General features: G+C 42.6%; 1 protein-coding gene across 3 annotated transcripts in view; it reads left to right on the plus strand.

Moving 5' to 3' along the window:
• The first annotated feature begins 2,894 nt into the window (after positions 1 to 2,894).
• The window catches only part of PARD3B (par-3 family cell polarity regulator beta), a 608,177-nt gene continuing 596,110 nt past the window's right edge, over positions 2,895 to 14,961 (plus strand). For 2 of the 3 annotated variants that reach the window (XM_048869081.2, XM_048869083.2), the window contains exon 1: positions 2,896 to 3,565. In XM_048869081.2, coding sequence (XP_048725038.1) covers positions 3,446 to 3,565 — 120 coding nt within the window. In that variant the 5' untranslated portion in view covers positions 2,896 to 3,445. Of the gene's footprint in view, positions 3,566 to 14,961 lie in introns of all 3 variants that reach the window. The other variant, XM_048869082.2, reaches the window with a different exon arrangement.

Genomic DNA, 14,961 nt, shown 5'->3' on the forward strand with positions numbered 1-14,961 from the left:
TGCGGGGGGTGTGAGGTGTACCTGTGTGTGATCTGTGCGGGGGTGTGTGAGGTGTAGCTGTGTGTGATCTGTGCAGAGTGTAGCTGTGTGTGATCTGTGCGGGGGGGTATGTGAGGTGTAGCTGTGTGTGATCTGTGCGGGGTGTGTGAGGTGTAGCTGTGTGTGATCTGTGCAGAGTGTAGCTGTGTGTGATCTGTGCGGGGGTGTGTGAGGTGTAGCTGTGTGTGATCTGTGCGGGGGGGGGTATGTGAGGTGTAGCTGTGTGTGATCTGTGCGGGGTGTGTGAGGTGTAGCTGTGTGTGATCTGTGCGGGGGTGTGTGAGGTGTAGCTGTGTGTGATCTGTGCGGGGGGGTATGTGAGGTGTAGCTGTGTGTGATCTGTGCGGGGGTGTGTGTGTGTGAGGTGTAGCTGTGTGTGATCTGTGCGGGGGGTGTGAGGTGTAGCTGTGTGTGATCTGTGCGGGGGGGTATGTGAGGTGTAGCTGTGTGTGATCTGTGCGGAGGGGGTATGTGAGGTGTAGCTGTGTGTGATCTGTGCGGGGGGTGTGAGGTGTAGCTGTGCGGAGGGCGGCGGGGGGGTGAGGTGTAGCTGTGTGTGATCTGTGCAGAGTGTAGTTGTGTGTGATCTGTGCGGGGGGGTATGTGAGGTGTAGCTGTGTGTGATCTGTGCAGAGTGTAGCTGTGTGTGATCTGTGCGGGTGTGTGTGTGTGTGAGGTGTAGCTGTGTGTGATCTGTGCGGGGGGTGTGAGGTGTAGCTGTGTGTGATCTGTGCGGGGGTGTGTGTGTGTGAGGTGTAGCTGTGTGTGATCTGTGCGGGGTGTGTGAGGTGTAGCTGTGTGTGATCTGTGCGGGGGGTGTGAGGTGTAGCTGTGCGGGGGGCGGCGGGGGGGTGAGGTGTAGCTGTGTGTGATCTGTGCGGGGTGTGTGAGGTGTAGCTGTGTGTGATCTGTGCAGAGTGTAGCTGTGTGTGATCTGTGCGGGGGGTGTGAGGTGTAGCTGTGTGTGATCTGTGCGGGGGGTGTGAGGTGTAGCTGTGCGGGGGGCGGCGGGGGTGTGAGGTGTAGCTGTGTGTGATCTGTGCGGGGGGTGTGAGGTGTAGCTGTGTGTGATCTGTGCGGGGGTGTGTGTGTGTGAGGTGTAGCTGTGTGTGATCTGTGCGGGGTGTGTGTGTGTGAGGTGTAGCTGTGTGTGATCTGTGCGGGGGTGTGTGTGTGTGAGGTGTAGCTGTGTGTGATCTGTGCGGGGGGGTGTGTGTGTGAGGTGTAGCTGTGTGTGATCTGTGCGGGGGGTGTGAGGTGTAGCTGTGTGTGATCTGTGCGGGGGGGTGTGAGGTGTAGCTGTGTGTGATCTGTGCAGAGTGTAGCTGTGTGTGATCTGTGCAGGGGTGTGTGTGAGGTGTAGCTGTGTGTGATCTGTGCGGGGGTGTGTGAGGTGTAGCTGTGTGTGATCTGTGCGGGGGGGGGTATGTGAGGTGTAGCTGTGTGTGATCTGTGCGGGGTGTGTGAGGTGTAGCTGTGTGTGATCTGTGCGGGGGTGTGTGAGGTGTAGCTGTGTGTGATCTGTGCGGGGGGGTATGTGAGGTGTAGCTGTGTGTGATCTGTGCGGGGGTGTGTGTGTGTGAGGTGTAGCTGTGTGTGATCTGTGCGGGGGGTGTGAGGTGTAGCTGTGTGTGATCTGTGCGGGGGGGTATGTGAGGTGTAGCTGTGTGTGATCTGTGCGGAGGGGGTATGTGAGGTGTAGCTGTGTGTGATCTGTGCGGGGGGTGTGAGGTGTAGCTGTGCGGAGGGCGGCGGGGGGGTGAGGTGTAGCTGTGTGTGATCTGTGCAGAGTGTAGTTGTGTGTGATCTGTGCGGGGGGGTATGTGAGGTGTAGCTGTGTGTGATCTGTGCAGAGTGTAGCTGTGTGTGATCTGTGCGGGTGTGTGTGTGTGTGAGGTGTAGCTGTGTGTGATCTGTGCGGGGGGTGTGAGGTGTAGCTGTGTGTGATCTGTGCGGGGGTGTGTGTGTGTGAGGTGTAGCTGTGTGTGATCTGTGCGGGGTGTGTGAGGTGTAGCTGTGTGTGATCTGTGCGGGGGGTGTGAGGTGTAGCTGTGCGGGGGGCGGCGGGGGGGTGAGGTGTAGCTGTGTGTGATCTGTGCGGGGTGTGTGAGGTGTAGCTGTGTGTGATCTGTGCAGAGTGTAGCTGTGTGTGATCTGTGCGGGGGGTGTGAGGTGTAGCTGTGTGTGATCTGTGCGGGGGGTGTGAGGTGTAGCTGTGCGGGGGGCGGCGGGGGTGTGAGGTGTAGCTGTGTGTGATCTGTGCGGGGGGTGTGAGGTGTAGCTGTGTGTGATCTGTGCGGGGGTGTGTGTGTGTGAGGTGTAGCTGTGTGTGATCTGTGCGGGGTGTGTGTGTGTGAGGTGTAGCTGTGTGTGATCTGTGCGGGGGTGTGTGTGTGTGAGGTGTAGCTGTGTGTGATCTGTGCGGGGGGTGTGAGGTGTAGCTGTGTGTGATCTGTGCGGGGGGGTGTGAGGTGTAGCTGTGTGTGATCTGTGCAGAGTGTAGCTGTGTGTGATCTGTGCAGGGGTGTGTGTGAGGTGTAGCTGTGTGTGATCTGTGCGGGGGTGTGTGTGTGTGAGGTGTAGCTGTGTGTGATCTGTGCGGGGGGTGTGAGGTGTAGCTGTGTGTGATCTGTGCGGGGGGTGTGAGGTGTAGCTGTGCGGGGGCGGCGGGGGGGTGAGGTGTACTGTGTCTGACCCGCGCCGGGGACCCGGTTGCCGTGGTGCCGCAGGCCCTGCAGCCAGTCGCTGCGGCCCCTTTAAGAGCCGGAGCCGGGCGCGCAGGCCAGGCCCGGCTGCGAGCGCAGGAGCCGGCACAAAGTTTTCCCCTCACGGCTCCGGGGCGCGGCGGCACCGAGCGCGCGCGGGGGCCGCCAGGGCCCGCGGGGGCCGGTGGCCGCAGGTAGGAGCCGCCCCGGCATGCGGAAGAGCCGCGGCCGCCGCATCCCCGAGCTCGGCCCGGGCTTCCCTTGAGAGCCAAGCGGGGGCCGCGCCGCAGCCGCTTCCCCTGCCCCCGCGGAGAGAGCCGCCTGCCAGGGCCCTTCCCAGCCCCCGGCGAGAGACTCAGCGCCTGGGGCCGGCCCCCGTTCGCGCCTGGGGCCTGCGGCTGGGTTCCCCGGTGCCCGCTGTGCCCTTGTGCTGAGCGCCCCAGGGAGGCCGGGGGTGTGGTTAGTGGCCCTCTCCTCGCCCTGCCCCCGGGGCCGCCGTGGGGCCCTCACCCCCCAGAGCCTGGGCCAGGCACCTGCTCCTGACAGCGGGACTCGCGCCCTTGCCCGGGGGGGCTGGGTTTGTCTGGAGGTGTGTTGTGACTTCCTGCCCCACGGTTTCAGGGACGCACTTCCCACCTCCTGCTCCTCGGCCTGCTCTTTGTCACCCTTGTTTTAATGAGCGGTTGGGGTGAGTGGCTGAGATGAAAGTGACTGTTTCGTTTGGGAAGACGGGGATTGTGGTCCCCTGTAAGGATGGGCGGCTCCGTGTCAGAGACTTGACCCAGCAGGCTCTTCAGAGATTCCTCAAAACCAAAGAAAAGGTAAGGAAGATAAAAACTCACCATATCCACTTCACACCAAGATCACTTAAGAACAGGGCACCTTTAAACCAGACGGTCTGTTTATAGAGGCGCCTCTATGTACCTGTAATGTATAATCTTATTAGTACCCCAAGTATAAGGCTGTTTTTTTTTAAGGTGTAAATTTTGCAGTTGGTGACTTCACAGCTGAAATAGTAGGTGGATACCAGTGGGATGCTGAATCTGCAAGTCCAGAATGAGATGCAGCACAGTCACTGAAGAACAGAACTACTCAGTTTTGAAATAGAAGTTGGGGTTCAGTAGTTATTGTAATAAATAAGGACTAGAAGTCAGAGCTTGGTGGACTAGTGTTGTGAACAACACTGCCAAAAAGTTGCATGAACAGTTGATATAGACAAGCTAAAAATGTGTTCCCTTTTGTTACAGTGGCTTCCTTGAAATGTGTAAAGTTTCTTGTATTTTAGGTTGTATGCTGTGCTACGGATGCTGTGCCACAAACATAACTTATTTATCTACAATAAAGTTGACATAGTATGGTCGGACTTTGGTTCAGACCTTATGATCCTAGGGACACCGCATGAATAGAGGTGCCACTTTTCAGATGAATGTTGATCAAGGCTTCTTTTACCTGGGTCTGGTTGCAATTAAAAATAGTAGGACTGGCCAGTGAATCAGTTCAGTATGGTACTGATCAATAGTTTCTGTTCAAAGACCTGATTTTGCAAACACTTATTCAGATGAATAGTTTGTTACTTCATTGAGACTGCTCACATGAGTAAGGGCTTGCAGGATTGGATCTTCAGAGAGTGAAGGAGATCTGAGTGCTAAAGGGCAACCCATGAGACTTGATTATTTCTGTTGCTGACTCATTCTGTGACTTTGGGCAAATCATATGACTTCTCTGCCTTTGTTTTTCTCATGTGTAAAAATGGGATTATAATATTTACCATCCCTTCACAGGAGTGTTTTGAATATTAATGTATGAAAACGTCTGCTGAAGTGCTAACTTTCTTATTGTACAAATCTGTATTAACTGTGGTAGTTACAGTGACTTCCATGTTTCCCTACACAAGCGCCTGTAGTGCTTTGCCTATCATGTAAAATACTTTCCTAAGTGAGATACTGTATAAAACAGTACTATATTCTTTCTCTCCATACTGGTACACTGTCTCTGTGTGTGTATATCACTACTGTAAACTGAATCAGCTGAGGATTAAATATTGTCATAATAGTGTTATGGAAATTAGCAAATATTATTTAGGCTGTGGGCCATCAGGATGCTTCAAACTGTCCAAATATGCATACACTTTGCTGAGGTTTTATAAGAAGCAAAAGGACTTTTGGCCTTGATAAACTTTTAAAAAAAAAAAATATTGAATTCAGCTCTCTCCTTATGGCAGTGAAGTTTGGACTAAAGTGCTGAGCCATCTGAACAACTAATGAGGAGAGCTTTAAGGTGACCGCAGAGAGAGCACAAGCCAAATTTTGCAGGTGTGTAAAGAAGGACCAAAAGAAACAAGTGGGGGAAAAAACCTTATTCTAGAACTGCATATCCTGGCTAGTCTAGAAGTCTTGCTGTCGTGGCTGGAGAATTAATGAAGGCTGAACAACTGAGTGGAACAAGTGTTCAGAATGAAGGCTGAACAACTGAGTGGAAAGGAATTTTTAGCCAGACTGTCACATTTTGTTTGTTAATACCTAACTAGTTAATCAAGTGAGACAAGGTGGATGAGGTGATATCTTTTATTGGACCAACTTCTGTTGGGGTGAGAGAGACAAGCTTTCGAGCTTACACAGAACTCTATCTCTCTAGTATCCTGGGACCAGCATGGCTATAACAACACTGTATATAGTTAAGTAATGTTTCAAGAAAAGGAATTTTTTTGTTAACGATTCAACATCTCTACCCCCTTATATTAAGGTGTGAGAACTGACACTATATACCTCTGAAACATCCAGTAGGTTCTTCAGCCAGTCTTGGGGAAAACCAGACATTGCATTCTTGATATTTCTAAGAGAAAACGAAGCAGAATCTGTTCTCACACTTCTCATCTCTTCTCAAACTTTTCACGCTCTCTTTATACATCATAAGGAAACCAAAAAGGGCATAAGCTCAGTTTATTTTAAAACTCTGGTGAGTTTTAATGTTGGTAATTTGAAACTACAGTTAATACACATAATGGAAAAATCAAAAGAAAACAAGATAAGAGGCTCAAACAGTAAATACTGAGCAGATTTGGATTTAAATCTCTAATTCAGTGGCTGAGATTTTGTTGTGTGCCTTTTCTAGTTCACCTTGAGTTGCACAGTAAAATTTCTATGCACTTCTTTGAATAGCTGGTTTCTGGCAAATCTTATTGGCTATCTTAGACCTTAATGCAAAATATTAGGTAACTTCAGTTTATTTAGCTAACTGTCATTGGAGGTTGTACTATTAGAAGAATTCTAAAGAATCATTACTGTTGTATTTTGGCTTGTTTAATTATACAGTATCTTGAATTCACTAACAATTCTAGTGGCCCTGTGCTTTTGTTTGTTCATTGTCTAACATGGGTGGATTAGGCCTGTTATCACTTTGTTCCCAATTTAAAAAAAGTAATTAATACACTTACAGATATTAACATTAGTAAAAACTGGATATATACTGGGACTCTGTGCCACTAGTCACTACCTGAAATCTGCTGTAAAGTATGGGTATATTATACATATGAATTTCTAATAGGTTTGTTATTAAAGATGTTTACTGACTTAAGTTTAAAAAATATGTATTTAGAATGTTTAGATCACTTTATTTGGACTGAAGTTAGAGTATAGAATAATAGTGATAATACTTGAAAACTGCTTTTTATATGATTACTGGGTGTAAATAGTTTAAAATGTATAATGTCAAGTTGGGAAATTGGGATGAGAAAAGGGCCGGATGTAGTGATGGGATAGGGGAGGTGGAAAGTGGACCCAGGAAGGGAATGTACCAAAGTTTCAGAATGAGAAGTTTGGGAAGGAAGAGAGTTGGATAGGACAGACTTAGAGAAGAATTTTTATTTCTATTTTATTTATATAAATGTACTGTGATGCCATAGTTACAATACTCATAATATGTACATAAGGTTTTAATTCCATCTTGGGGGTTCTACTGATCTAAACAGAGAACTTGAACTTTGCATTTGTTTCTTATCTTACCATATTCAGTTGATGGAATTCTAGCCTTTGATAAAGCTGAGGGTGTGGGAGTAGTATTCTTTTTATTTTGTATAATATTAGTCAAATTCATAATGGTCTCAAGAATTCAGCTCCTTGTTAAACTATGGTTTTATAATATTTGTGATAGGGCCAAAATTATACAGTAAATGGATAGCTATTCCACTTCAAAATGATTTTACAAATAAAATAGCTGAAAATCTTGGAGGCACTTTACTTGCTATAGCTTGCTGCATTTTATAACAAACTTGGACTAATCACATGGCAGACTCATGGCAAGATTTGACCATAAAGGCTCATTAACAGTTACTGTTAAGTCAGAATTATTTTATTTATCAGCTGAAAAGTCATGCAATAAGACAATTTTTCATTGTTGTGCATGAAGGTCAACTATTGGGACCGAATTCCCAATAAATCGGTGCAATTTTAAATGGTCAAACCTCTTGCTCTACATCCCGATTGACTCATCAGAGGTTAAAAAGAACTTTTCTGGACATTAAATTCTGCATAAAACATAGAGGTAAATTCTCTCCATGAAAATATCGGTTAAAAAAGGCTATTATACTTAGGAATGTTATGTTCATGAAGGAGAGAATTCCAGATATTTTTGAAAAAAAAAGTGTGTGTGAGAGATGGGGGGGGGGGGGGGGAGAGGAGAGAGAATAAGAATTCTAGTACTCGTTTTCTTGAGAATCAAGATTTATTGTTCTGAGAAGACAATGTCTATTTTTGCTTCATCTCACTCAATATTTACCTCTCAAGTAAACAAATCTTCAATAAAAGTCATTATCTGCTTTTGTTATTGTTTTGTAGTGTGTAAATTAAGGTTTCCTATGTGTAGTTATACGCAGTAGGACTAATAGCTCCACATAATCTTTCTGGCTGCGTTCATACCATCTCTTACTTAGCTACTCTTTGTTTAGATATTTCTACGATCTTAGGATATGTCTTCATTGCACAGCTAACTTGAGTTACCTCTCTTGAGTTAGTCAAGCTTCAGTGAGAGAGGCCACACTGCAAAATAACGCTTGAGTTGCTGTGTCCATGCTGGTGCTGTTTGCGCTTATTTGCAGTGCTAAGACTTCTAAGGGTAAATATCATGGTAAGTAAAACTGAGTGAAATTCTTTTGGACTTTTTTTTCATGCCAAAGCATGTATCTGACTGAAACATTTTGCAAATTTGTGACAAATTTGCTGAAGTGTTTTAGTTTATAACAAAAAACAAACAAACAAAAAAAAAACCCAGACAAAAAACAGCACCTTAAAAAAATCTAAATGTGTTTTGGCACTCTTTTAAAATTAAAATGTTTTTAATTCTGATGTAAAGTGAATTTTTTGTTTCAGGATATTCACGTTTCAGATAAAATTACTCTAACACTTAAAATGGTCAAAATCTAAATGAAATGTTTAGTTTGACCCTAAATGATTATCTCTTCCCTGCCGCCCCACCCCCGAATTGCCAGCAAATGGAAAATCTGTTATTTGCTGACTTATAACAGTAACCCAAGTCAGTTTCTGAATTCTTTCCCAATGAATTGGGGGAGAATTTGTCTATCTTTTCAGGGCACAGGGGGAATTCTAGGAAGGTACCGTAAGCACTCCAAACATTTGAGTTCTGTTAGCCTGTGTCTGGACTGCAGAGTGTTGGCGTTAGCAGCTGATGCGCTATGCTCACTTGAGTTTTAGCCAATTCCCACTTTGGTGCCAGCCTACTTGAGTTAAAAACCCAGTGCACTTGAATTAGAGGGAAGGAAGGAATTGAAGTTAGGGGCAATGCTTGAATTATGACTTGAGTTAATTTTGCGGTGAAGGCAATCCGTTAGTTAAGGCTGGACATTGAAACTTTAACTATAAATTGTTTTTGTCTTGTTAACTTTAAGTCAGACTTTCAATGGTATTTTAAAAACTTAAAAAATGATGAGTTTTTGTTCTCATGGATGTTCAGTAGAAAGGAACAGCAGTGAGCTTGGAGAATGCAATGTACAACAGCCCTTTTTCTAGATAAAGTGACATTTACTTTATCTCCCTTTGAAACAAAATTTACAGCATTCCTTTAAACTTTCTCACTTTCATAAAAGAACAGGCAAGTATGCAAAAGGGAAGAGCCTTGCTTGTAGATATGATCATATTCTGTTTGAATGCATATCAGTCCTCCAAGATAGAAACATTTATGTTCTGTCATCAAAACAAAGATGGACTGTGTCCATAATCCGCTTCTCAAATCTGGGATCAGTTTTTAACCATTGGATGGTTCACTTGGCGGGACCACTTCAGAGGGTGACTAAATTGCTGTGCCAACTGAATACGTGGCTTCCGTCCTTGGAAAGCCTACTAGAGTGTCAGTTATGGTTTTGTGATATAGGTCCCCACTGATTAGAAACTACCACTACTACTGTGGAACAAATTAGTGTTTTCGGTATAAACTCCTTGACTACCAAACTGGATATCAGTGACACTATATGAAGGCAATACAATGGTCATACATCTCTGATTGGACAGGAAATAGTGTTTATTAAATTATTTGTGTATCGTCAGCATTGTGCTCAAAGGTATTTAGAGGGTTAATGTTATAGGCTGACTATCTAGGTCACCTTCAATTTTTTGCTAATAAAATATTTCTCTCTGTTGTAACTTCATAAACCTATGTTCTCATGCCTGCCCCATAACATGACAATCGCAGCTTTTGGAACAGTATGTGGCTGCTGCTAAGCAGCCAGCAGAAGGAGTACTAAATGTTCTTTTGCAGTTTCTTTAAAAACAGAAGCTTTAAAAAAAATATTTTGAACCAAAAGTCAGTATCTGACTATACAGGGGTAACTTGACAATGGTATTGCTATTGCCAGTAATAGTGGGGAATATAACCTTCTGTGGCCTCTTTTTTGAATCTTTTTAACACGCATGTACGATTGGTTGAACTGAGGCACAAATTAGCCATTTGGAAGATTATTTCATGTTGACATTAGCTTTTTCTCTGACCAATGGTTTTATTCTTCATTTTTTTGTTTGAGTGCTGGTAAAGACGAACCCATTGATAAGCACAATTGCTGGAACTTCTTCAATGCTTTGTATTTAGACTAGCATCATAGTTAAGATAGTAAATCTTTCTTGGCTGTTTAAAAACACTGGCTTTGGTATTTAAACAACACGTTTGTGTGGGAATTTCTTTAGATGATGGTTTCATAGGAACAAAGATGCTTTTGATCTAGGGCTAACAGTATATTTTTTTTATACAATTTTAAAATTGCTTCCATATCCTAGTGTATTCCTTTAATTTCCTCATAATTTAATTTATCTCTTTGATAAGATGTTACCAGAACTATTGTTTCTAATTGCTCTAAGACATCATTCCAATGCATAATTTTTTGGGGGCTGGGGGGAGGCAGAGGAGACATTTTAGCCATTTAATGTCAGAGGTATTCTGTCCTCAATTTTGCATAAAGTCTTCATTTTGATTAGTCTGATAACTGTCAATTTGCAAAGTTATAGCTCAAACTTAAACATTTTTTCTGTGCAACATAGTTTATGGAATAGCAATAATGGTTCCTGATGCCCTTCGTCACTCCCATTAATGCTGATATACGGTTAAGGCTTTTTTCCTGTTCCTTACCTGCCTATCATAGGTGTTTATAAGTTGGCTAGAAAAACTGCCTTTGTGCTGAAAATCAAACTTGTCATACAACATACAAGATGTTGTTCTGTAAGGTTTTCTTTACTTTAACTTAAAAAATAAAAGATCTTGCCACTTTTCAGGTTTGATCAGTAAACAGAGAGAACAGGTTATTGGCTTAAGTTAATATTGAGTGCCTTGCTTAAAACATACAGGCATCAGGTAATCTATCAAATAAGTAGAGATGGATGAAATTGATTAAAATGCAGTATGTCCATTCAGAGTGACCCACCCTGGAAATACTATAAATGTGTATGCTACATACATGATAATTCTAGGATCTATACATTAAATCTTGTTTATCAAATTCAAAGTGTTAAGAGTTGTCTGAAGTGTTTGAGAGCTCGACTAGAATACTAAGCTTCCTTCTAGAACTCCATTTTCAATATCTATTAGAGGGCTTCATAAAGTAGTACATGCTGATAGGTTGCAATTCACCCTTCATTTGGGTAAACAGCAGTAGAAACCAATCTAGTCTCAATTGATTTACAGAAGATACAGAGAGACAATTAGCGGGCAAAATTTCTATTATCCATTCACTTCTTCCAAATCAATGTGCACACACTCTCCACTGATTACTTGCTTTATCATCTTCAGAAAAGCTTCTGGCAAAGAATGGAATTGAAATAAATTGATCGAAACACTTATTTCCCACAAAGGGGGAATGTTTTTGCTTGCATAGAATATCAGTTTAACATGATTTCTAACAAGCAGTTGACAGTGACAGGCAGTATGTGTCCTATTGATATTGCATAAAATGCCAAACAACTCTTGAAAAAGTGGCTAAAGTTACTTGCCAATAATAGTGTGTACTTTCTATGAAATATGCTTTCCCCCATATTTGTTCTGTATGGTGCATCAATTGAATTGCACCATACTGTGCTGGGCCTTGCATCCTGCTGTTAAACCAACAGATGTCCTTCCACATGGAACACAGCATTCTTCAGGCTTTCCTAATCAGTCTGATGCCATAAGAACTGCAGGTTTTGGTATAAACACCTGTCTTATCTAAAATATCCTCCAGTATCAATTAAAATGTCTGTCTGTCTTTTACCCTTAAAATAATGGTGCCAAAGGGCTATAGCAATCGATACAATGCAAAAGCTGTTTTCAGCTGTTTTCATACTTACACTCCTGCCTTTATAAATAGAAAGGCTCAATAACCTTTTCCTATTTCAAGACAGCTTTTTAAAATCAAGTACGGTTAGACTTGAACATCTTGATGATGAGAAACAAATTTTTGAATGCTAGTGAACACTCAGATCCATAAATTCACTAAAGAAAGGAAATTCCTTCAGGGAGCGAGTCTTTGAAAGTCAGTCTGTACAGTACTACTTATCCAGGTATCATGTCCGTGTATCATTCTTTCCTCTTCTTGGGCATGCACACTTTTCTGGTTGCTCTCTGTGGAACCTTTTGCCACTGGTGCTGGCACAGTTTGTATGTGGGGTGTGTGCTGAGAGCCATTGAACTGAACTGTAAACCCTCTATATGATGGAAACAACGTCAAGCCAGGGGGTGCAGGAGCACCCCTAGTTCCAGCACCTAGGCCGGTGGCTAACTTTTCATACAAAGTTACTTTAACTGTGAGGAAAGGAGAATTTACAATAGTAAAAACCAGTGATTGGATTCGAAGGGACTTCTGCATCATGGCATCCTTCTTTAGGGCCCCCCCTTCCCCCAAAAAGTAAGACTTTTTTTTTTTCCATAAATGTATATAATTTTTCCTTAGATACCTCTGGTGATTGTGCCTTAGACAGGTAAACTACTGCAAAGTCTGATCTTATGATCCGTCTTTGCTCTTATCTAAGATAAAACTATCATTTCTGCACCATCATCAGTACTTGCATTAGAAGTGATGTCTGTTCATGTGGTGGCACTACCATACAAAACCTCACTTAATATTGCACCCTGTGATACTCCTGTGCTTTGAAGTCTAAACCAGTTGTTCTTTGGCTTCCCAAGGATAATGGTAGCAGCTGTTGCTGAATAGACCTTTATTTTTAATTAATAAAGTAAAATGTCATCAAATTTTTAAGACCAAAAAATGCAATCTGCTTGACTGCAAATGATATTTACAAGCAGCAACAGACTCGCACCTAGGTTTCTCCTTCCTTTGCCCCTTTATGAAAGGTTGTCTTTGCAGGTTATTATGATTTTAAATGGCTGATTGTGGTTGTCTGCAGGTGAGTCAGAACTTCAGTGGTGGAATACTTGCTCCAAGTCTGTTGGATTGCAGCCTAAAGGACTTTGTTTGTTTTTGAGTAGCTATGCCACTGCTGTTTATGGAGGGAAATAAATCATTTGTTTTTCTATGTGAGGTGTTGACTAATGGAACTCTTCAGAGTGGTGGGTGTACTGACCAATTCAGAATGTCTACTATTTGTAAAGTGAAAATAATGACTTAATGAAGTACGTGCCAGTGTGACCTATTTGTAAAGGTTGAGTTGACCTCAGAAGTTAGATGTTTTTCTCCCTGATTCTGTTTGTAATTTAAAAAAAAAAAAAATTAGGACCCTTTAACTTACTGAAATTTGAGGAGGACTCATTGATGAAGCCAGTTTTTTTTATTTACCTAAACCGTTTTAAATATTACAGTAAGTTTAGGTGTTCATTTCAAATTTTAATTCCTCTAGCTCAGTGCTTCTCAAATTTATGACAAACATTTTTAAAAAAAGTATTTTAAATAAAAATGTTTTTTTTTTTTTTTTTTAAATTCGACCCACCAAATAACACTTTACATTTTGCCTTGAGGACTCATGACCTGTGGTAACCTTTTCTTTTAGGTTAGTCACCCAACTGAGCATGACCACAAAAGTGGTGGTAATTTTGGTAGTTTTTTGGGATAGATATAGCAATATTCTGATATCTGGTTGATATGCTCATCAGCATGTTTTTCAAAAGGCAGATACTTCGTATGTCCATCTGGTATTCTAATTTTTTTCCCCCTCAATAATTGTCTCTTGAAAGCAAGAGGACCTTATCACTGACTATTGTAAAACATTCGGCGACTTTCTTAAATATCGGGCTAAATAATTTTTTACCCCTACTGTCCTACCCAAAACACAGAAAATCGGAAACCAGATAAGCTACTTTCAGGAAATGGTCCCTTTCTGAAAGGTTACTTTCCATTGGTCTCCTTGTATCTCGTGTGAAGGTAGAAAGAATGGCTGGGATTTCTTGAAGTAGCCTAAAGGAGAGAGATGTGCAACTCCCATTTAATTATGGCCTTTTGAGAAGTCCAAGTTGCTGCCAATTTAATTTTTTTTTTTCTTGGTCCTAATAAGTTTCTGGAGAAGTTGCTCAGAATGTGCTCAAATCTCTGACATACAAAAGGAAAATTTCCTAAGAGTTGCCGGCTTTATGAAACTAGAATAGAAAAGTCGCAAGCCATCAATACACGTGACAGGCAGCTCACGGTTTTCAGTACACAAGCTGAATTCCCTTCCCAGCCTGGGACTGAACTCCCTAGTTCAAAGTCTTTGTCTTCCAGATCTTCCAGGTATTGAGATGGAGGAGGAGAGAGGCCAAGTGACGATGTCACTGCCCCTCTTTTATACTTTCTACCAACTGTTAGAAAGATTCTTGCTGTGACATGGGGTCCTAAGCAGCTCTCATTGCGTACGTGCCCTCTCCAAGGAGTCTCTGAGATATTGGATTCTTCTTGATGGGCCATCAAAGCCTGTCTGGCCAGTGATAGTTGCTCCTTTGTCGCTATTGAAAGGCCGGCTGTGGGCGTCTCCCAGTCTCACAACATATTTTAGTAACACATATAGCAAAACAATTCATAACTTCACATACAAAGATAGTGCATAGAATTCAAGAGGCTATTAAGGTTCAACTGATAGACTTTTGAAATAACTCACAAGGCATGGATTGTAAAAAGCATATCATATGACAGTGGTGAATATGGGGGTTTCAGGGTGCTACTTTGAGGTACAGAATGTTCATCTGCATCAATGGTTTTCAACCTTTTTTCATTTGTGGACTCCTAAAAAAAAAAAATTTAAAATGGAGGTGCCAGACCCCTTTAGAAATCTTAGACATAGAGCAGTGGTTTTCAACCTGTGGTCTGCAGACTAATAGTTGTGTTAGACACAGACAGAAACCAACCTTTGCATAAATATCCCAGAAATAAAATCAGTCACATTTTGAAAATTTTATCTCCAGTTTTGACTTAAAATTGGCTTTTCTTATCAGGACTGTCCACTCTGTCCAACATTAACTTTGCTAAATAGGCAACAAGAGATGAGAGCAGAACCTGTGCTTGTAAGCTCTAGAAGAATTTGAACTCTGCTGGAAATATCCTATTGATAGACAGGGGAAATTTATTCCATAATAGGTACACAAAGCTGGCAAAAGGCTTATTTGATTGCAATCCACTTCAAAGTTTTTCTCCTATGTAATTTTTGGGACAACATCCTTCAACTTCAGGGATCTCTCATTTACTGATTTTTCTCCGTTAAAACAAGCAAGTCCCTTAGAATTCAAAGAAGGTAGAAGAATCTGATAGCTTATTATCCTTTTTATT

The sequence above is a fragment of the Caretta caretta genome, chromosome 11, assembly GCF_965140235.1.
Source record: "Caretta caretta isolate rCarCar2 chromosome 11, rCarCar1.hap1, whole genome shotgun sequence".
In the NCBI taxonomy this organism is placed as follows: Eukaryota; Metazoa; Chordata; order Testudines; family Cheloniidae; genus Caretta; species Caretta caretta.